Genomic DNA, 22,951 nt, shown 5'->3' with positions numbered 1-22,951 from the left:
CTACGTTATGCTGGTCTCAGATTAGGTGGCAAAAACCTGGTGACAGATTCCCTCTAAGAACAGAAGGATCAGGCATGTAGAATTCCATCAGCCTGATAATTCCTCTGCTTACACATTTGCTTTTGGGAGCAAGTCGTAAGATTAATACTTTCCCTGAAAATAAACCCTAGTAGTATTTTTGGGGCTTTTTGGAGTTTTGCTTAAATATAAGTCCTACTGCAAAAATAAGGCCTAGTTGCAGTTCCAAAAGGAAGTGTCACGGCGGTGACTCAGGAACATCCGGCGTGAAGCCAAACACACAATTTAACATGGGTAAGACCAGGACAAACAAGGGGTACACAGGGGACACTTTGACAAGGGTGGGCCCTAGCTCTGATTAGAGGGAAGATTGTCACCTCCTTCACTTACCTGTCACTGTACCCTGCACTCCTAGATAGTCCCTATACAAGTTCCTCACCTGTCGCTGTGCAGAAACATGAAACCCTGAGTGACCCTACAATAGCCCTGGCTAGGGAGTGGGTAGGTAAGGATCACTAGTCCCACTGCTGCACTGAAACAACCCACCAGGGAAGGAAGACAGACAGGGGGAAACACAACAACAAACTGCTACAGTCAGACCCACGACTGCAAGCATCACAGCAATTGCAGAGGACTCCACCAGCTCCTTTCACCTCCAGGCCAAGCATCCAAATGAATGAGAATAACCAGCACCCTCTGCTGGTAGCAGAAGGTATATAAAGGGACTTGGAGAGGTCTAAACCGGAAACACCTGAGATCATAACGAAACTGCTTGCTGGCAGGCAACACTGATATTAACCCTCTCCTCCCTAAAGGAAAGAGAATACATTTAAATAGCAGAGTCTTGAAGTGACAAGTCTGGGAGGCCTCTGGCTGTGTAGTCGTGGCAGCACTGTATTCAAGGCACATCCCTGGCTTCATCACTTCTTTAATGTTGAGAGAGTGTATGTCGGTGTCTTCATCGGCCGATGCACAAAAAGGCTGCAGGCAAAAGTCCAGATGCAATAAAAACGACATTTATTCTCAAAGATAAAACACTCCGGTCAGCGGATTCCGGCAATATTAGTGGAGCTGGGGACAACCTGCCCAAACGCACCCTCTAGTGGGGATATGCCCAAAGTACTCCACTTCCTCCGGGCTCCCACTCTTCAGCCAAGCATACACCGGACCCACACCGGCAGAATAGGCTCTGAGGTTGCGTCCACCTCCTGATCTCCGGTGTCCCTTGATGGTCCGCTCACACAATCGCACTTGCCGCTGCAGATGCTCACTCTCCGCTGACCCGGATCTTTCTGTCTCACACACATTCAGACCTTGCCTAGCAATCCGGCCGACTCCTCCTCCCCGGTGGCAACAGCCGTCCCACCCGGCCACTAGGGGGTGCCCTAACACATCATAGAACAATAGTAAAACATTTTTAATAACAACAGTGCCGGGTTATCTATGCTAGACTAGTAGGGGGTAGGCCCACCCACTACATGCCTCCCCTCTTAAAATCCGAGCCTCCCGGCAAGGCTCTTAAACACATAAAAACATAAACACATAAAAACCTTTCGGTTCAGTCCTCAACAGCGGCACCAGTTCAGCGGCGCTCCCGGTCTTGAGGGGCGCTTGATGGCGCAACAGCGCTCCCGGTCTCTGGATAGCGCCCGGAGGCTCAACAGCGCTCCCGGTCTTAGATGGGCGCCCGGAGGCTCAACAGCGCTCCCGGTCTTAGATGGGTGCCCGGAGGCTTCAGTAGCGCTCCCGGTCTTCGCTGGAGGGCAACAGGCCCGTCAAACTTTGCAACAACAAAAGAACTTTTCGCCGGTCTTGAACAACACCGGTCTCGGCAGGTGCTGGAGGCAACAACTTACTCTGGGGGCCAGGCTCTCTTCCATTCTTCCGCTTGAGCCTGGATGTAGGCCCCCAGAGTTTGTCCCGGTTGGCGGCGGATTCGCCTGAAAGACACCGGGGCGTAGGACGGTTCCTCCGGCGAGACGATGACTGGGTCCCAGAAGAAGCCCAGGTGGTCCTTCTCTAGACGCCCGGCTAACTCCTCGACCGACTCTGGCGCCGGAACAAATGGTGTGGCGGCGGCGTTAAGCTGTGGGGTGTCCCATGGGAGAGCAGCAGCCCCCGGACGGCTTTGCATGGGCGGAGTAGCATAGGTCGCCTTCACCTCTGTGATGGTGCTCCCGGTTTGAGCATCCCATGAGGTCTTCCAAGAAACTTTGTCTGGCCTCGTAGAACCTCCCGGTCCAATGGGAAGGTCCGCTATCGTGGCCTCGCTAGCAGGGGCGAACCGGGGTCGGCCTCGACCGAGGCTGATGAGGGCCATAGTCGTCGCCAACTCCGCAGGTTGCCCAAAGTTCTCCATCTCGGTTTCCGACAGAATCGCTAGTAATGGCGGTGGTGTCGACGCTGAGGCTGGAGGAAGTGGAGGCGGGTCTTCGTTTCCCGCTCTTACACGGACTCCACCTCCAGACTCACGCATCATCTTGACTCCTCCGCTGAGGTACTTCTTTTTCTTCTTCCGCGCCCTGGAGCTGGCGCCTCCCCTCTTTGGGCGGAGTACTCCATGCTTTCTCTTCGGCACCGGCCAGCCCCAGGCTCTTCTTTCGGCGCCAACTTTTCGCGCGCTCTCGTTATCTTCACAGACGACGGCCATCTTGCCGCCATCTTGTGCCCGGTCCAACGCCTTGGGCACTTCTTCCTCCCACCATGGGACTGGAAATCTGTTCTCATAGCCCGGAGACGGTGCACTCGGCACCACTTGGTCTCCGGCTTCTTGGGTTCCTGGCAGGGGAATCGGATCCTGCCGACTACGCCACTTGAAGTGACAAGTCTGGGAGGCCTCTGGCTGTGTAGTCGTGGCAGCACTGTATTCAAGGCACATCCCTGGCTTCATCACTTCTTTAATGTTGAGAGAGTGTATGTCGGTGTCTTCATCGGCCGATGCACAAAAAGGCTGCAGGCAAAAGTCCAGATGCAATAAAAACGACATTTATTCTCAAAGATAAAACACTCCGGTCAGCGGATTCCGGCAATATTAGTGGAGCTGGGGACAACCTGCCCAAACGCACCCTCTAGTGGGGATATGCCCAAAGTACTCCACTTCCTCCGGGCTCCCACTCTTCAGCCAAGCATACACCGGACCCACACCGGCAGAATAGGCTCTGAGGTTGCGTCCACCTCCTGATCTCCGGTGTCCCTTGATGGTCCGCTCACACAATCGCACTTGCCGCTGCAGATGCTCACTCTCCGCTGACCCGGATCTTTCTGTCTCACACACATTCAGACCTTGCCTAGCAATCCGGCCGACTCCTCCTCCCCGGTGGCAACAGCCGTCCCACCCGGCCACTAGGGGGTGCCCTAACACATCATAGAACAATAGTAAAACATTTTTAATAACAACAGTGCCGGGTTATCTATGCTAGACTAGTAGGGGGTAGGCCCACCCACTACATGCCTCCCCTCTTAAAATCCGAGCCTCCCGGCAAGGCTCTTAAACACATAAAAACATAAACACATAAAAACCTTTCGGTTCAGTCCTCAACAGCGGCACCAGTTCAGCGGCGCTCCCGGTCTTGAGGGGCGCTTGATGGCGCAACAGCGCTCCCGGTCTCTGGATAGCGCCCGGAGGCTCAACAGCGCTCCCGGTCTTAGATGGGCGCCCGGAGGCTCAACAGCGCTCCCGGTCTTAGATGGGTGCCCGGAGGCTTCAGTAGCGCTCCCGGTCTTCGCTGGAGGGCAACAGGCCCGTCAAACTTTGCAACAACAAAAGAACTTTTCGCCGGTCTTGAACAACACCGGTCTCGGCAGGTGCTGGAGGCAACAACTTACTCTGGGGGCCAGGCTCTCTTCCATTCTTCCGCTTGAGCCTGGATGTAGGCCCCCAGAGTTTGTCCCGGTTGGCGGCGGATTCGCCTGAAAGACACCGGGGCGTAGGACGGTTCCTCCGGCGAGACGATGACTGGGTCCCAGAAGAAGCCCAGGTGGTCCTTCTCTAGACGCCCGGCTAACTCCTCGACCGACTCTGGCGCCGGAACAAATGGTGTGGCGGCGGCGTTAAGCTGTGGGGTGTCCCATGGGAGAGCAGCAGCCCCCGGACGGCTTTGCATGGGCGGAGTAGCATAGGTCGCCTTCACCTCTGTGATGGTGCTCCCGGTTTGAGCATCCCATGAGGTCTTCCAAGAAACTTTGTCTGGCCTCGTAGAACCTCCCGGTCCAATGGGAAGGTCCGCTATCGTGGCCTCGCTAGCAGGGGCGAACCGGGGTCGGCCTCGACCGAGGCTGATGAGGGCCATAGTCGTCGCCAACTCCGCAGGTTGCCCAAAGTTCTCCATCTCGGTTTCCGACAGAATCGCTAGTAATGGCGGTGGTGTCGACGCTGAGGCTGGAGGAAGTGGAGGCGGGTCTTCGTTTCCCGCTCTTACACGGACTCCACCTCCAGACTCACGCATCATCTTGACTCCTCCGCTGAGGTACTTCTTTTTCTTCTTCCGCGCCCTGGAGCTGGCGCCTCCCCTCTTTGGGCGGAGTACTCCATGCTTTCTCTTCGGCACCGGCCAGCCCCAGGCTCTTCTTTCGGCGCCAACTTTTCGCGCGCTCTCGTTATCTTCACAGACGACGGCCATCTTGCCGCCATCTTGTGCCCGGTCCAACGCCTTGGGCACTTCTTCCTCCCACCATGGGACTGGAAATCTGTTCTCATAGCCCGGAGACGGTGCACTCGGCACCACTTGGTCTCCGGCTTCTTGGGTTCCTGGCAGGGGAATCGGATCCTGCCGACTACGCCACTTGAAGTGACAAGTCTGGGAGGCCTCTGGCTGTGTAGTCGTGGCAGCACTGTATTCAAGGCACATCCCTGGCTTCATCACTTCTTTAATGTTGAGAGAGTGTATGTCGGTGTCTTCATCGGCCGATGCACAAAAAGGCTGCAGGCAAAAGTCCAGATGCAATAAAAACGACATTTATTCTCAAAGATAAAACACTCCGGTCAGCGGATTCCGGCAATATTAGTGGAGCTGGGGACAACCTGCCCAAACGCACCCTCTAGTGGGGATATGCCCAAAGTACTCCACTTCCTCCGGGCTCCCACTCTTCAGCCAAGCATACACCGGACCCACACCGGCAGAATAGGCTCTGAGGTTGCGTCCATCTCCTGATCTCCGGTGTCCCTTGATGGTCCGCTCACACAATCGCACTTGCCGCTGCAGATGCTCACTCTCCGCTGACCCGGATCTTTCTGTCTCACACACATTCAGACCTTGCCTAGCAATCCGGCCGACTCCTCCTCCCCGGTGGCAACAGCCGTCCCACCCGGCCACTAGGGGGTGCCCTAACACATCATAGAACAATAGTAAAACATTTTTAATAACAACAGTGCCGGGTTATCTATGCTAGACTAGTAGGGGGTAGGCCCACCCACTACAGTCTCACAAGAGAAAGTGAGATTCAGACCTGGAACCTGTCACTAAACTCTTATAAAAGAGAGACAACCGTGACAGGAAGTGTCCAAGCAGCTAAAAAGGTTAAAAAAAATACATCAGGACTTTCCACCAAAGAAAGCAGACACCCCCAAAGAAATCAGATACTCCCCCCCCCCCCGAAAAAAAAAAAAAAAATTGCACTAACCAGGCCGCAAACAATTATAGTTGGAAAGTGTCGATGGTGGATGGGCTCTCACACAGAGATCTGCGTTGCTGTCAGGTCTCTGGCCATTCCTGCTGCATTGCACTGCAGCTCTCACAATCAGATTGGGTACCAGTATCCCTCCTCTAGAGTGATACCGCTTCCAGTCACCAGGGGGAGCCAACCGCTGTAGAACACAGAGGGACCTGATATATCTGTATGTGAGAGCCCATTCACTTGCCAACTTTAATTGTTTGAGGTCTGGTAAGTGCGATTCTTTTAGGGGGTGTCTGATTTCTTTTTGTGGTTAAACTTAGTAATACATAGAGAATAATACATTTAAGCAGGTAATTTAAACCTTTGTGAATATGGTCTGTATCCACCACTATACGTCTTATGTTCGGGGAAAGCATATTAGGAAAAAGGGTCAATAACATTGGAAATAGTGGCGAATACTGCCTACGAGGCCCCTGCTCTTCTCTTTTGGGCACGGTTTAGTTAATACAGTTCTATCTGATGTTATCTTCCCTCTTGTACTGTTTTGTTAGCAGCATGGATGCTTATACTGCCGCTGTATTACTTTTTAGGTTTTGTATATTTTTTTTTTTTTACTTTTCAACTACTTACAATCCTTTTTTTAAACCATATTTTTTATTAATATTTATTAATATTAAATTTATATAAATATTAATAATTATATATTATTATTAATTTTATATTAATTAATTAATATAATTAATATTAATCTAAAAAAATTAATCCTTTTTTCATGATCCACAGCAGAAACCTTGTCTGTTAATGAAAACATCCCAAAAGAACAGCCCTTGTCTGCATCAAGTCACTCCAGCCAAAGGGAAATATGCTTGGATGAATACTGGGGAAAGGCTGAAGAATTATTTAACAGAATCCAAAAACTACAGCAACAGTGCGATGAGGTGTGTGCCTGCCGGTAATATAGGCTTAATATGAGTGCCTTCAGTATTTATTTCACTTTTTATCCTGCACTTATTTCATCTTCATCAATTATACAGCCTATTTCTCTCTCACTTTATTGGGGGACACAGGACCATAGTTTTTTGCTGTGTCCCCCAATGAAGGCTCAGAGAAAAAGATTTTTCGGTGAGTACACAAAAATCTTCCTTTCTCTCTCGCCTTATTGGGGGACACAGCAAAAGACTATGGTCCTGTGCCCCCCAATGAAGGCTCAAAGAAAAAGATTTTATGGTGAGTACACAAAAAGCTTCCTTTATCTCTCGCCTTATTGGGGGACACAGCAAAAGACTATGGTCCTGTGTCCCCCAATGAAGGCTCAGAGAAAAGATTTTACGGTGAGTGCACAAAAATCTTCCTTTCTCTCTCGCCTTATTGGGGGACACAGCAGAAGACTATAGTCCTGTGTCCCCCAATGAAGGCTCAAAGAAAAAGATTTTATGGTGAGTACACAAAAATCTTCCTTTCTCACTCTCACCTTATTGGGGGACACAGCAAAAAAGTATGGTCCTGTGTCCCTCAATGAAGGCTCGGAGAAAAAGATTTTACGGTGAGTGCACAAAAATCTTCCTTTTCTCTGCCCTCCCTGAGACTATAGATGGATTTCTTCCTCTCCCTGTCACGCTAGGTACCGGGTAAATAGAAAGCAAGCAGTGAAAGGTAAGGTAAGGGGACCCCCTGTGCCTAGGGAAGGGGGAGATTGTGCCCCTGACCAAACCTACTGCTGGTCCCTGAAGTCCCTCAGCACCCTAGATGGGTTCCACACCTATGCGCCAAGCCAGATACCTGACCCAAGGTATCCCTAGTGCTGGGCCCTAAATGGGGAACAGATGGGATGAGCTCTTTGTTAACCCCTCTAAACACTAAAGATGACACAAGGAAGACACACAGGAGAGAAAGAATGAACTACTTATCCACAGATGACTCAGGCAGAAGTTCAGCAACGATACTACAGATGAGTGCAAGCCACCTTCTTGCAAGCAGAGCTGAAAAGAACTGAATGATATCACCAGCAACAGTCCAGGGAAAAAGGGAGTATTTAAGCAACAAGAGAATACTGATGATCAGCAACTGGCTGGAAGTCGATCTCTTACTGGGAAACAGGGCTCTGCAGACCTATCCTGAATTGTGCAGTGGTGCACCAAATCAACCTCTTTTCCATTCATTGTTCATAACACACCACTCATGTTTTTCTATCAGTGCCATAGACAATGAGTAAAACACAGGTCGAGCATGAGCAGGACAGGGCTGCAGATCCTCATTTTTACACGTTCCTAAAGCCCTGATCCTGGGATCACTGGGGATCCCAGCTGTAGGATCCCCAGCAATCAGCAAGTTACCTCCTGTCCTATATATATTGGAAAAATGTCTCCGACTTCCCCAAAGTAATACTGAAATGAGAACATGCATATTGTCTGCTGTATATACAGTCCCTGACAGAAGTTCTGTCGCTTATCCATGTTATGTAAATAAAAGCTTATAACCTGACTTTAATTTCATCCATTGGTTTCATAAATTACTCTTTTGAAAGCTGAAACCCTCCAAAATTTGGTTTAGGTTATGAAAATAAAGTTGCTGAACACAGAAAGATCAGATTTTGGCAAGACAAAAGTTTTGTCGCCTTGTCATATAACGAACCCAATTCTAGTTTACATCCGCACCTGTGCTCACTAAATGATCGGTTAATTAGTGGGTGTGTATAAAAAGAAACCCATCACCCCAGACCTTCACTTGAACTGCAACTTCACCTCTGACAACATGCCAAAAATCCACCCTGTGACCAAAGCCTTGATTATCAAGAGGCTGAAGACCAGATCCACTGCAGAGGTGGCTGCACCTTTAATGTGTCTCAGCGTCAAGTACAAAGAATTAAAAAAAGATTTGAAGAGACTGGAGATGTTTTTGACAAGCCCAGGTCCGGCAGACCCCGCAAGACTACTGCTCAGGAGGAACGTTTGTTGGTTAGAAAATCCAAAGCCAGCCCCTCCTCCACTGCAGCAGAGCTCCAACAGGCCTGGTCACCTCAAGTCCCTGTGTCAACTAGAACAGTTTGTAGGGTTCTGTCTTGAAATGGCCTCCATGGTCGAATCAGTGCCCAGAAGCCAGCACTAAACAAAAAGGCAATTAAAAAAAACGTGTGGCATTTGCCAAGTCCCACAGCCTGCTAAACAGATGGACGCTGGGAAAGGGACAGAAGGTGGATTTCTCTGATGAATCTTCAGTTGAATTACACCACAACCGCCGCAAATACTGCATGAGACCTACTAGAGCCCGTATGGAACCAGAAAACAGTTAAGTTTGGTGGTGGAAAGATCATGGTCTGAGGTTACATTCAGTATGGGGGTGTGCAAAACATTTGCAAGGTGGAAGACAATATCAATAGCCTAAAATATCAAGAAGTATGAGCTACCTCTTACATTCCCAATCATAAAAGGGGTCAAATTCTGCAGCAGGATGGTGCTCCATCTCATATGTCCATCTCTACAACAAAGATCCTCCTGGCAAAGGAGATCAAGGTGCTCAAAGACTGGCCAGCCCAGTCACCAGACATGGACATCATTGAGCATGTTTGGGGTAGGGTGAAAGAGGAAGCTTGGAAGACAAAACCAAAGAATCTAGATGAACTCTGGGAGGCATGTAAGATGCATTCTTTGCTATTCCTGATGACTTCATCAATAAATTGTATGAATCATTGTTGAACCGCATGGATACAGTCCTTCAAGCTCATGGAAGTCACACAAAATATTAAATATGGCTCTAATAGCACCACAGCTTCATTCACCAATATTATGCAACATATCTTTGTATTAGAAGTTAATTATTTGTTTGAATTTCACATTACTTTCTGTGGGCAACAAAACTTTTGTCTGGCCAAAATCTGACCTTTTTGTGTTCATTAAATGATCAATATTTCAGCTTTGCAGCAACTTTATTTTCAGAACCTAAACCAAATTTGGGAGGGTTTCAGCTTTCAAAAGAGTAATTTATAAAACCAACGGATGAAATTAAAGTCAGGTTATAAGCTTTTATTTACATAACATGGATAAGCGACAGAACTTCTGTCAAGGAGTGTACAATATGATGGTCACACAAGGTGGTCTTACAAGACCCTGTATGCCGCTGCTTTCTGGACCCTGTATTTATGGGATATTGAGCAGCTAAATATTCTTATTCCTGTATTGACATAACATAAGCATATTCAAGTGTACTTATCATCCTGGTTTGTTTTTTTTTTCTTGCAGGATATAGAAAATGATCAGCGACTTGAAAGAGCGAATAATGTTGCTTCTATTCGTGGGGAATCAATTGTAGCATCCAGGCCCCAGATTCCAAGTTTTGAACGACCGTTAGCCCCTCGATTCCATGGAGAGGTACATTACCAAAAATCACACTACTTCTCAAAACCTATTACATATTGCTTTGCTGTCTGATTTCATATTATGATGTCCAGAGTGAATGAACTTACTGTTAGTCGGGGTCTTGTTGTTGAGATAGATGGTTGTATTTGTCAAGGGAGAAATTTAGGTAAGACTGCTAATGGAGTCTTTGTTCAGGGGAAATCCAAAGGACGGGTCCAAATTAGCTATCTGCGCAGATATATTAAATAACTCGGACAATGATCACAACGAGACGTGTTCACTGTTTGAGCCAGTACAGGTGACTGACTCGTGTATTAAAAAGACTCGTAATTATACCATACAACATTCAACTTTGACCTTGAAGCAAGAACAGGCAGTGATCATCCCACATATAACATCCCTTATTTCAGCTGTGAGAAAATCACAATTATAAAATTCTTTCAGCATATTATGAAATACCTCTATGTTCATTATTTATTCTGGCTTGATTATCTAGTTAGAACATTCTTTCTTTGTGTGAAATCACTGATAATGATTTTCACTAAGGAGGGCTTCACTGCTCATTATTTATACATCTGTTCACTCGTCCTTGGTTAACTCTTTCTTGAACATACAGCTTAGAATCATACTATGACGTCTGTGCAATTGTCAAATAGACACACAAATAATTATGCAACAACATGTATATTTTGATTATTTACATACACAGATAATCTTATTACATTTGAACAAACAACCTATAGCCCAGGCTACCTTCACATATTCATTTATGGGGTACCCTAGGCCATAAATGTTATAGATGTGAATACCCTTTTTTACATCCGACGTCTCCGATGAGGCAGAAGTGTCTGGCATCTTCCCAGCTCTGCCCGTTGCGGGTCTCGGTCTTACTTACAACAGGTTTCTGCTACCATTTGTTATATTCTGCTAATTTTTCACAAGTTTTTTTTTTATCTAGGAAAACGTACGACAACAGATCATTTTAGACAAACTTAAACGACAGAGATCCGCTGCGTCAACATCAGGTCTCCTGGGTAAAACTTGCACTGACACCTCTGCTGCTCAAGGGACTTGTGCAGATTTACTAAGAAGAGATCAGCGTAGAAGGCCAGAGCCTTCCCGAAATTACAGCACTTCCAGGAATGCGGCCACTCAAACGCGAACTGATCTTATGATGGAGAACATACATAATAATCTCCCCACAGCAGACGAGGAGACATCAGAAGAAGATGAGCAGAGTAGTCCTAAAGGGTCTTCTATCATAACTGTAAGGTAAGTTGTCACAACCCTAACCTACACATTAAAACGCACCAATCACCCGGATTTTCCTATATAACCTAAAGCCAGTGCTATACTGGCACTATCATGCTGATTCTATACATACCTTTAGTTGTCAGCTCGGATGTATAGGGTTTTAAACACAAGCAAGTAAAGTTTGTAAAATGAGCAGCTTTTTGATTGGCAGCAGCTGCCAATCAGCTGATAGATGGGGTGGGTATTCATAATGATTCTCGCCCCCTGCTTGTCCGTCCGCCCTCTTTTATTTATGCTTATTCTATTATTGAATCGTTTTACTAACTGACTAGAAGGACTTGTGCTGATGTCATACCATGTGACCAGAAGGGGCGGAGCCTCAGCCAACATAGCTGATACCAGGAAGCAACATTATTTCTTCGGCGCTCCATTGGGAGACCCAGACGATTGGGTGTATAGCTACTGCCTCCGGAGGCCACACAAAGTATTACACTAAAAAGTGTAAGGCCCCTCCCCTTCTGCATATACACCCCCCGTGGGATCACGGGCTCCTCAGTTTTATGCTTTGTGCGAAGGAGGTCAGACATCCACGCATAGCTCCACTGTTTAGTCAGCAGCAGCTGCTGACTATGTCGGATGGAAGAAAAGAGGGCCCATACTAGGGCCCCCAGCATGCTCCCTTCTCACCCCACTTTTGTCGGCGGTGTTTGTTAAGGTTGAGGTACCCATTGCGGGTACGGAGGCTGGAGCCCACATGCTGCTTTCCTTCCCCATCCCCCTGAGGGCTCTGGGTGAAGTGGGATCTTACCGGCCTCCAGGCTCTGAGGCCGGGCTCCATCCACAGACCCGGAGATCCTGCTGGAATGGAGCTGAGTATCGTCAGGGACAAGGCCCTGCAACGTTAAGGTACTCTGTGTCCCCGTACAGACCACGCACACACACACCAGCATGCTGGGTGTGTTAGTGCGCCGGGGACAACAGCGCTGCGCGCTGGGGCTATACTCACTGCAGCTTTGCTGAGTGAGTTAATGTGTGGGAAACTGCCGCGCCGGCCGCTGCTAGAAGCTGCGGCGCGGATGAGACTTGTGGTGCGCCGGGGACTTCCGCGCTGACCGTGCTTTTACGACGGCAGCGCTTATAAATCGAGTCCCCGGCTTTTGCGGCCTAGTTTCGTTTCCTTCCCGCCCCCGGGCCTGCCAGTCAGGGAAGGGGCGGGACGCTGTACAGTGTTCAGCACCGAGGGCTGGAGTCTTATTTACATACTCCAGTCCCCTCACTGGGCACAGTGGGACGCCAGTTTCCCGCTCGTTGTCTGGGGCACGCCCACGGCCCGCCCCTCTTCACAGGACGCCGGCAGCCATTCCTGCATGCAGTCTAAGCTGGAGAACGGACACAGGCTCTGGGAGACCCGGTCAAGGGATTCTGGCGACCACACACCCGCTTAAGCGGGCGGTAAGCAGCACCTTGGTGCTGACCCCACTAGTGCCACAGTGTTTTGTGTACTTTATGCTTGTACCTATATTTGCACTGTACGGTCGCTTCTTGGCTAGATACCCCTGGATTGCTCTGAGGAGACAACAGCATGTCGTCCGCAGAAAAGCAAGGGTGCCAAGGCACAGGCTTTCTATGCTGTCTGTACCGCATGTGAAGCTGTTTTACCGGCAGGTTCCACTAACCCCCATTGGGTAGAGTCTCTGCTAGTGGTGGCCCAGAGAGAGCCACCTGTGAAACTGTCCAGAGGACAGAGTTTGCAGTTTTTTGCGGATAAAATGTCAGGGACTATGACCAAGATTCTAGAAACTTGCAGTCCAGGCCGGTGACTCAGACAATGGGCACTGTTGAACAATGCCCCCCGGTCTCCCTCAGTTGGAACTAATACGTGCTCCAAGGGGGTCCCATACATCCCAGGCTGAAGGCTCTGCACGGACGACAGTCCCAGTCAGCCTAAGCGAGCTCGCTGGGAGAGACCCTCGACTTCACACACTAGTCAGGGTCTCAGCGAGAGGATTCTCTGTATGATGAGGCAGAGGTAGCTGATCAGGATTCTGATCCTGAGACCGCTTTCAATCTGGATGCTCCTAATAGTGACGCCATGGTGAACGATCTCATAGCGTCCATCAATAGACTGGTGGATATTTCTCCCTCAGCCCCTCCAGTGGAGGAGTCAGCTTCGCAGCAGGAGAAATTCCATTTCAGGTATCCCAAGCGTAAATTCAGTACTTTTTTGGGCCACTCTGACTTCAGAGAAGCAGTCCAGAAACACCACGCTTATCCAGACAAGCGTTTCTCCACACGTCTTAAGGATACACGTTATCCCCTTCCCCCTGACGTGGTCAAGCGCTGGACCCAGTGTCCAAAGGTGGATCTCCCAATCTCCAGGCTTGCGGCTAGATCCATAGTTGCAGTGGAAGATGGGACTTCACTTAAAGATGCCATTGTCAGACAGATGGACCTCTGGTTGAAATCTGTCTATGAAGCTATCGGCGTGTCGTTTGCTCCGGCATTCGCAGCCGTATGGGCGCTCCAAGCTATTTCAGCTGGTCTTGCGCAGGTGGACACTGGCACACGTATATCTGGGCCGCAGATGGCGTCCTTAACCTCGCATATGTTTGCATTGCGACTTACGCTATTAAGGCTGTCCTGGACTCTACGAGCCGTACGTCAGTGGCGTCCGCCAACTCCGTGGTTTTTACGCAGAGCCTTGTGGTTAAGGGAATGGAAGGCAGATTCTGCTTCCAAAAAGTGTTTAACCAGTTTGCCATTATCTGGTGTCAGACTGTTTGGTGAGCGATTGGATGAAATCATTAAACAGTCCAAGGGTAAGGATTCTTCCTTACACCAGCCCAGATCAAACAACACCCAACAGAGGAAAGGACAGTCGAGGTTTCGATCCTTTCCAGGCTCGGGCAGGTCCCAGTTTTCCTCGTCCATAAGGACTCAAAAGGCTCAGAGGGGCTCAGATTCCTGGCGGGCTCAATCACGCCCAAAGAAGGCAGCCGGAGGAACCGCTACCAAGGCGGTTTCCTCATGACTTTCAGCCCTCTCTCTCCGCATCCGCGGTCGGTGGCAGACTCTCCCGCTTTGGCGACATTTAGCTGCCACAGGTCAAAAACCGGTGGGTGAGAGACATTTTGTCTCACGTGTACAGGATAGAGCTCTGTTCTCGTCCTCCAGCTCGATTCTTCAGAACTTCCCCACCTCCCGACCGAGCCGATGCTCTTCTGCAGGCAGAAGGAGTGGTAATCCCTGTTCCTCTGCAGGAACAAGGTCACGGTTTTTACTCCAATCCGGTTGTGGTGCCAATAAAGGACGGCTCTTTCCGTTCCGTTCTGGACCTATAACTGCTCAACACATGAAAACCAGGCGGTTCCGGATGGAATCCCTCCGCTCCGTCATTGCCTCAATGTCTCAAGGAGATTTCCTAGCATCAATAGACATCAGGATGCTTATCTCCACGTGCCGATTGCTCCAGAGCACCAGTGTTTGCTACGATTCGTTATAGAAGACGAGCATCTTCAGTTCGTAGCCCTGCCCTTCGGTCTGGCGACAGCCCCACGGGTTTTCACCAAGGTCATGGCAGCAGTGGTAGCAGTCCTGCACTCTCAGGGTCACTCTGTGATCCCTTACTTGGACGATCTACTTGTCAAGGCACCCTCTCAAGAGGCATGCCAACACAGCCTGAACGTTGCGCTGGAGACTCTCCAGAGTTTCGGGTGCATCATCAACTTTTCAAAGTTAATTCTGACCCCGACCCAATCGCTGAGATATCTTGGCATGGAGTTTCATACTCTCTTAGCGATAGTGAAGCTTCCGCTGGACAAACAGCGTTCACTACAGACGGGGGTGCAGTCTCTCCTTCAAGGCCAGTCACACCCCTTAAGACGCCTCATGCACTTCTTAGCGAAGATGGTAGCAGCAATGGAGGCAGTCCCTTTCGCGCAGTTTCATCTGCGTCCACTGCAATGGGACATTCTCCGCCAATGGGATGGGAAGTCGACGTCCCTAGACAGGAACGTCTCCCTTTCTCAGACGATCAAGGACTCTCTTCAGTGGTGACTTCTTCCCACCTCATTGTCAAAAGGAAAGTCCTTCCTACCCCCATCCTGGGCGGTGGTCACGACAGACGCGAGTCTGTCAGGGTGGGGAGCAGTCTTTCTCCACCACAGGGCGCAGGGTACGTGGACTCAGCAAGAGTCCACCCTTCAGATCAATGTTCTGGAAATCTGGGCAGTGTATCTTGCCCTGCAACCCTTCCAGCAGTGGCTGGAAGGCAAACAGATCCGAATTCAGTCGGACAACTCCACAGCGGTGGCATACATCAACCACCAAGGCGGAACACGCAGTCGGCAAGCCTCCTAGGCAGTCCGGCGGATTCGGATGTGGGTGGAAGACAGAGCATCCACCATATCCGCAGTTCACATCCCGGGCGTAGAACACTGGGAAGCAGACTTCTTCAGTCGCCAGGGTATGGACGCAGGGGAATGGTCTCTGCACCCGGACGTGTTTCAGGAAATCTGTAGCCGCTGGGGGATGCCGGACGTCGACCTAATGGCGTCCAGGCACAACAACAAGGTCCCGATTTTCATGGCGCGGTCTCACGATCAAAGAGCTCTGGCGGCAGGCGCCTTAGTTCAGGATGGGTCGCAGTTCCAGCTACCCTATGTGTTTCCCCCTCTGGCACTGTTGCCCAGAGTGCTACGCAAGATCAGCTCCGATTGCCGCCGCGCCATCCTCGTCGCCCCAGACTGGCCGAGGAGGTCGTGGTACCCGGATCTGTGGCATCTCACGGTCGGCCAACCGTGGGCACTACCAGACCGGCCAGACTTACTGTCCCAAGGGCCGTTTTTTCTGTCTGAATTTTACGGCCCTGAACCTGACTGTGTGGCCATTGAGTCCTGGATCCTAGCGTCTTCAGGATTATATCAAGACGTCATTGCCACCATGAGACGGGCTAGGAAGCCGACGTCTGCCAAGATCTACCACAGGACGTGGAAGATATTCTTATCTTAGTGCTCTGCTCAGGAAGTGTCTCCCTGGCCATTTGCATTGCCTACTTTTCTTTCCTTCCTGCTCTGGTTTGGAAAAAGGTTTGTCGCTCGGCTCCCTTAAAGGACAAGTCCCAGCGCTGTCTGTATTCTTTCAGAAGCGCCTAGCACGACTTCCTCAGGTACGCACGTTCCTGCAGGGGGTTTGTCACATCGTCCCTCCGTACAAGAGGCCGTTAGACCCATGGGATCTGAACAGGGTACTAATTGCTCTCCAGAAGCCGTCCTTCGAGCCTCTGAGGGATGTTTCACTTTCTCGACTTTCACAGAAAGTGGCCTTTCTGGTAGCGGTCACATCTCTTCGGAGAGTGTCCGAACTAGCAGCGCGGTCAGCCAAAGCTCCCTTCCTGGTGTTTCACCAAGACAAGGTAGTGCTGCGCCTGATTCCGGAGTTCTCCCTAAGGTGGTATCCCCCTTTCTTCTCAATCAGGATATCTCCTTACCTTCCTTTTGTCCTCATCCAGTTCATCGATATGAAATGGATTTGCATTTGTTGGATCTGGTGAGAGCACTCAGAATCTACATTTCCCGCACGGCGCCCCTGCGCCGCTCGGATGCGCTCTTTGTACTTGACTCTGGTCAGCGTAAAGGGTCGCAGGCTTCCAAATCCACCCTGGCTCGATGGATCAAGGAACCAATTCTTGAAGCCTACCGTTCTGCTGGGCTTCCGGTTCCATCAGGGCTGAAGGCCCATTCTACCAGAGCCGTGGGTGCGTCCTGGGCATTACGGCACCAGGCTACGGCTCAGCAGGTGTGCCAGGAAGCTACCTGGTCGAGTCTGCACACTTTCCCAAGCATTATCAGGTGCATACCTACGCGTAGGCGGATGCCAGCCTAGGTAGAAGAGTCCTGCAGGCGGCGGTTGCCTCCATGTAGGGAAGGGCTGTTTTACGGCCCTAACTTGAGGTATTAATTTACCCACCCAGGGACTGCTTTTGGACGTCCCAATCGTCTGGGTCTCCCAATGGAGCGCCGAAGAAGAAGGGAATTTTGTTACTTACCGTAAATTCCTTTTCTTCTAGCTCCAATTGGGAGACCCAGCACCCGCCCTGTTTCCTTCGGGATTTTTGGTTTTTTCGGGTACACATGTTGTTCATGTTGAATGGTTTCAGTTCTCCGATGTTCCTTCGGATTGAATTTGTTTAACCAGTTATTGGCTTTCCTCCTTCTTGCTTTTGCACTAAAACTGAGGAGCCCGTGATCCCACGGGGGGTGTATATGCAGAAGGGGAGGGGCCTTACACTTTTTAGTGTAATACTTTGTGTGGCCTCCGGAGGCAGTAGCTATACACCCAATCGTCTGGGTCTCCCAATTGGAGCTAGAAGAAAAGGAATTTACGGTAAGTAACAAAATTCCCTTCTCTTCTGTTATATACACATGAAAAACCGGCTCTACTGCTTGTAGTATACTCAGGACTCTTTGACCACACTGATCCTGCACGGAAATCCCAGGTCAGGATAGGCACAACTCATAGAAAATAAACATCCAGCGGATCCAGGCTTTTTTTCTTTAAAACTTTACCTTTATTTAGTGCATATAAAAATTCTTCAGCAGACAGGTATCCAACAGATAAAGGTTTTTCATTACATCCAACGCGTTTCAACACAGAAATATGTCATAATGTCTTATCCATGAATAGTGCCAGTATTGTGTGGCGCCCCTGCGGCTTCAGGCACCACAGAGTACTACACCTCAGCCGAGGTGTGGTATCCATCTCGGGTAATGAGGTCATCCACCGGTGTACATTACAATCCATACAACATACAGCTTAGATGCCCTCCCACTGGGACTGGGCTAGGGTAGGTGCTGGGGGTGGCCATCACAAGGTATGGGACCTCTTGACCACAAGTTCAGCCTCCCGGGAAGTGGGGGACATTGGGGGAAGAGAGGAGACACATTTACACAAGTGAGACAAGCCTGGGCCAGCGAGCAGGCAGCAGCCACTAAGGGAAGAGAACACAGACTCAGCAAGGTGCCCGTGGTTTAGAGTCAGAACGGCTCAACCCGGGTTCCTAGGAGGAAGGGGGATCCCAGGGTTCGCGGAGAGTGCTGCAGGCATCCGTGACCCATTCCACGGCCCAGGTGCTGGGGTGGAGGAAAGACCACTAGAAAGGACACACAGAAGGAACAACCGCCTTAACTTCCGACCTGTCCGGGATCGTCTGGAGCCCATCACAGCGGATCTCTCCACTCCAAAGACGGTGACACCTCAGTGAGTAAGAACTTTGACTGCAACCTCTGTGTCGTCCCATCTCTCCTGGCGCCGTTGCCTTCGCGCAACAGCGCCATCGGCTACTACTATGCCCAACATCCTCCCCGAGGCCTAGCTCTACCTGTGGAGAGCTGCAACAACCCAGCTCCGTCACTTCCCTCAGCAGCGGCTAATAACTGGCCGCATACCACAGGTGGCGTCACGAATGACTACTCCCATCATCCCCATCCACCTCTGTTATTGACACCGACGGGGTCACGAAACCGGGCCTGGCCGCTGTGACATCCCAACCCTACACTGGCCAGGTGACCCCATGGGCGCTCAATAGCACTGGATTGAGGTTATATAGGAAAGTCCTGTTGATCGATGCTCTTTACGTACCTATAATACTGCACAAGATCCTCCTAATAATTTATAGCACCATTAGAGCTTCGTTTTTTTGGGATCAATGAGGGGAGGGGTCTTAGCGGTAGGACCTCCACCGATCAGCAAGTTATCCCCTATCCTATGAAGTGATGGCAATAACCCTTTAAATATTAGTATTAAATAAAGATTCTTTAAAAAATTATTCTGAATTTACCATCACTCTTAGTATATTTCTTTTTCTTACAGGGCAACCCCTCCTAAACCTCAGGCTCCAACTAGGCAAAAAAAGGATCTAGGTAAAGTAAGAAATAAGGCTATGTTCACACAGGGAGTTTTTGGTCAGGTTTTTTCTGCAGCAAAACCTTATCTTTGGGGTTTACAGTTCTACAAGCCAAATATGCACCTCTATGTATGTATATGTTGCTCAGATATCATGCAACCCTAGTCAAGTCCCTATAGCTGGATGCATACACCATTTCTTTTACTGGTCTCCAAAAAAAGGACCGATATTGTGTGGATCCATTTTTTTTTATCTGTTTTTACCTATCTCGGGTTGACAAAAATTTTAATGGGGGTTTCCCAAACAGTGAAAAGCAAACACAACATAAAAAATAATAAACATTACATACCAAAGGTATCTCCTGACGTCTTATCCATCTTTCACATGACCGCTGCAGTCGATCACTGGTCTGGCGGTGATGTCAGCACTGCTGAAGCCAGGAACATGAATACTCGAATGAGAGGTCATCATTGCAGAACTGGCGGGGATCACCGAAGTAGCGTTTTAAGGGGGCACGGAATTCAACAAGGGCAATAAACTGCCCATGTCTTTTTTTTTTTTTATGATATTCTACCAAATTATTGCACCTTGTATTTGAAACAATTAATTGAACAGTAATAATATTACTCTTTTCCAATTTTTATTAGACCCCATGATGATATGTGCTGATATTATTGAGAAGGAAATAAGCAGTGTTCGGAAAACGCGACACCCGTTAAATGAGCTGCGGTGTTCAGGTAATTTCAGATAGAAATATGAGAAGACACCAAACTAGTGATGAGCGGGCACTACCATGCTCGGGTGCTCGGTATTCGTAACTAGTGATGAGCGGGCACTACCATGCTCGGGTGCTCGGTACTCGTAACTAATAATGAGCGGGTACTACCATGCTTGGATGCTCGGTACTCGTAACTAGTGATGAGTGGGCACTACCATGCTCAGGTGCTCAGTACTCGTAACTAGTGATGAGTGGGCACTACCATGCTCAGGTGCTCAGTACTCGTAACTAGTGATGAGTGGACACTACCATGCTCAGGTGCTCAGTACTGGTAACTAGTGATGAGTGGGCACTACCATGCTCAGGTGCTCAGTACTCGTAACTAGTGATGAGTGGACACTACCATGCTCAGGTGCTCAGTACTGGTAACTAGTGATGAGTGGGCACTACCATGCTCAGGTGCTCAGTACTCGTAACTAGTGATGAGTGGGCACTACCATGCTCAGGTGCTCAGTACTCGTAACTAGTGATGAGTGGGCACTACCATGCTCAGGTGCTCAGTACTCGTAACTAGTGATGAGTGGACACTACCATGCTCAGGTGCTCAGTACTGGTAACTAGTGATGAGTGGGCACTACCATGCTCAGGTGCTCTGTACTCGTAACTAGTGATGAGTGGGCACTACCATGCTCAGGTGCTCAGTACTCGTAACTAGTGATGAGCGGGCACTACCATGCTCGGGTTCTCTGTACTCGTAACTAGTGATGAGCGGGCACTACCATGCTCGGGTGCTCGGTTGCATGCAACTCAAGTACCTGAGTACCCTGGAAGTCATTGGGGGACTGTCATGAGTGCACCCTGCTCTGGGGAGACCAGAAGGTCACAACGCCTTATTGTTCGCAGGTGTCTACAGCTTCTTTTTGAGTGAATCTTCTTTTAGTGCTGTAGGGATGAAAAAATAATTTAATAAATTCAACAAATAAAACTTTTTATTAATTGAAAAATAAAGAAGTGTCACAATACCATAAGATAAAGCAGTAGCGATCATGGGTGGGGTTTGTAGACATGAGTATGCCTCTCCCATTGATATAGATGGGCAACTATCAGACCATTAGATCTATAGCCTTTATATAGGGTTGTGTAGGTCAATGTGAAAGCAATGACGTGAGTCATCATCTAATATGTAAAGCTGTGTGTGTGTGTGTGTGTGTGTGTGTGTGTGTGTGTCCGGGATTGGCATCTGCACCGTCGCAGCTAAAGCCACACTCACACTTCTGGACCCCGAGAGCGTCATAGGCTATGTTTTGAGGGGAAATTTTAACCCCGCTCTTTACAGTTATTCACCAAAAAACCTGCCTCCATTAAAGCTAATGGAACTGCGAGCCACAGTGCAGTCAGAACTTCAGAAGAATGCGCAGCCACGCCCTTATATGGAATGTTGGCGTGTCACAATGCAGCCAGGGAAAGAGACAGACACAGACAGGGAAAGAGGCAGACACAGACCGGGTAAGAAACAGACATAGATAGGGAAAGAGACAGACACAGACAAAGAGACAGACTGACAGGGAAAGAGACAGACTGACAGGGAAAGAGACAGACTGACAGGGAAAGAGAGAGACAGGGAAAGAGAGAGACAGGGAAAGAGAGAGACAGGGAAAGAGGCAGACACAGACAGCGTAAGAAACAGACATAGACAGGGTAAGAGACATACACAAAGAGACAGACACAGACAAAGAGACAGACTGACAGGGAAAGAGACAGAGAGGGAAAGAGAGGGAAAGAGAGAGACAGGTTAAGAGACAGACAAAGACAGGTAAAAAGACAGACACAGACAAAGAGACAGACTGACACAGGGAAACAGACAGACAGACACAGGGAAACAGACAGACAGGGAAAGAGAGGGAAAGAGACAGACAGGGTAAGAGACAGACAAAGACAGGTAAAGAGACAGACACAGGGAAAGAGACAGACAGACACAGGGAAACAGACAGACAGAGAAAGAGAGGGAAAGAGACAGACAGGGAAAGAGACAGACAGGGAAAGTGACAGAGATAGATAGACAGACAAGGAAAGAGATAGATAGACAGACAGACAGACAGGGAAAGAGATTGAGACAGACGGAGAAAGAGACAGACAGTCATAGACAGACAGGGAAAGAGACAGACAGACAGAGACAGAGAGATATATACAGAGGGGGAGACAAACAGAGAATGGGAGAGAAACAGAGACAGTTACTATCCCGGCCGTTAATACATTCTATTTATACATTCTATCCCGGGAATGTTAATACATTCTATTTTGTTAACAGCAGTTATTAGCCCGGGTGAAGCCGGGTAGTACAGCTAGTATTAAATAAATGCATTTGTCTCCCATGTGTTTTCCAGGCTGTCTATTGACCGGTAATGTCATAAATAGCCGGAATTGCAGCCAGATCTTGATGGGATGTCGAAATCTGTGCGAGAGGCATAGGGTTGTTCTACAGGCGGAGGAACGGTATAGAGCGGAATATAGGAAACAACTGTCTGGTGCCGGATCCAATGCAGCACCGAAAAGTAATGGTGTTTATAGCAATTGAGGGGTCAAAGGGGTTTTCAACAGTATCCGCACGTAATCATGGGGATATATGTGAATTCTGCCAATATATACCGCCAAACCTTTGCATTGCATGCTGTAAATGTCAAATTTCCACAATCTTGGTTCTTCCAAGCTGAAGGCAAATCATCAAGATCCTCTGCTGGCAGCTCCCTGTGTAATTACTGACTAATGTCATCCTCAATGTGCTCTATGGGAGATAAGTCCCATCAAGAACAAATAGCATTACATTGAGGAATATTTCTATTAAAGGGCTATTCCTAAATAAAAAGCTATTGTTCTCTCTTATCAGCCATTTAAAGGGTTATTCCCATCTTAATAAAATGAACATTGTTGGATAGTCCTTCTGAATACAAGCAATATTGCAATTTACTGCTAATTAAATTTTTCATCTGTTCTCAAGATATTAAGACTTTTGTTTTGTTTACAGTTTGTTGCCTTGGAGACCGACCACCGCTGCTAGACAACAGAACAGGTGCAGTGCTTACAAACTTTTCTATC

General features: G+C 48.9%; 1 protein-coding gene across 2 annotated transcripts in view; it reads left to right on the top strand.

Moving 5' to 3' along the window:
• Window positions 1-22,951, top strand: part of TERB1 (telomere repeat binding bouquet formation protein 1) — a 101,056-nt gene that overhangs the window by 37,342 nt on the left and 40,763 nt on the right. The window contains exons 12-17 of one of the 2 annotated variants that reach the window (XM_075325886.1): window positions 6,415-6,569; window positions 9,867-9,995; window positions 10,942-11,255; window positions 19,107-19,156; window positions 19,788-19,877; window positions 22,243-22,410. In XM_075325886.1, the coding sequence (XP_075182001.1) occupies window positions 6,415-6,569; window positions 9,867-9,995; window positions 10,942-11,255; window positions 19,107-19,156; window positions 19,788-19,877; window positions 22,243-22,410 (906 nt within the window). The remainder of the gene's footprint in view (window positions 1-6,414; window positions 6,570-9,866; window positions 9,996-10,941; window positions 11,256-19,106; window positions 19,157-19,787; window positions 19,878-22,242; window positions 22,411-22,951) is intronic. The other variant, XM_075325887.1, reaches the window with a different exon arrangement.

This window comes from Anomaloglossus baeobatrachus, chromosome 10 (assembly GCF_048569485.1).
Source record: "Anomaloglossus baeobatrachus isolate aAnoBae1 chromosome 10, aAnoBae1.hap1, whole genome shotgun sequence".
Classification (NCBI taxonomy): Eukaryota; Metazoa; Chordata; class Amphibia; order Anura; family Aromobatidae; genus Anomaloglossus; species Anomaloglossus baeobatrachus.
This window is presented reverse-complemented; position numbering and strand designations above follow the sequence as displayed.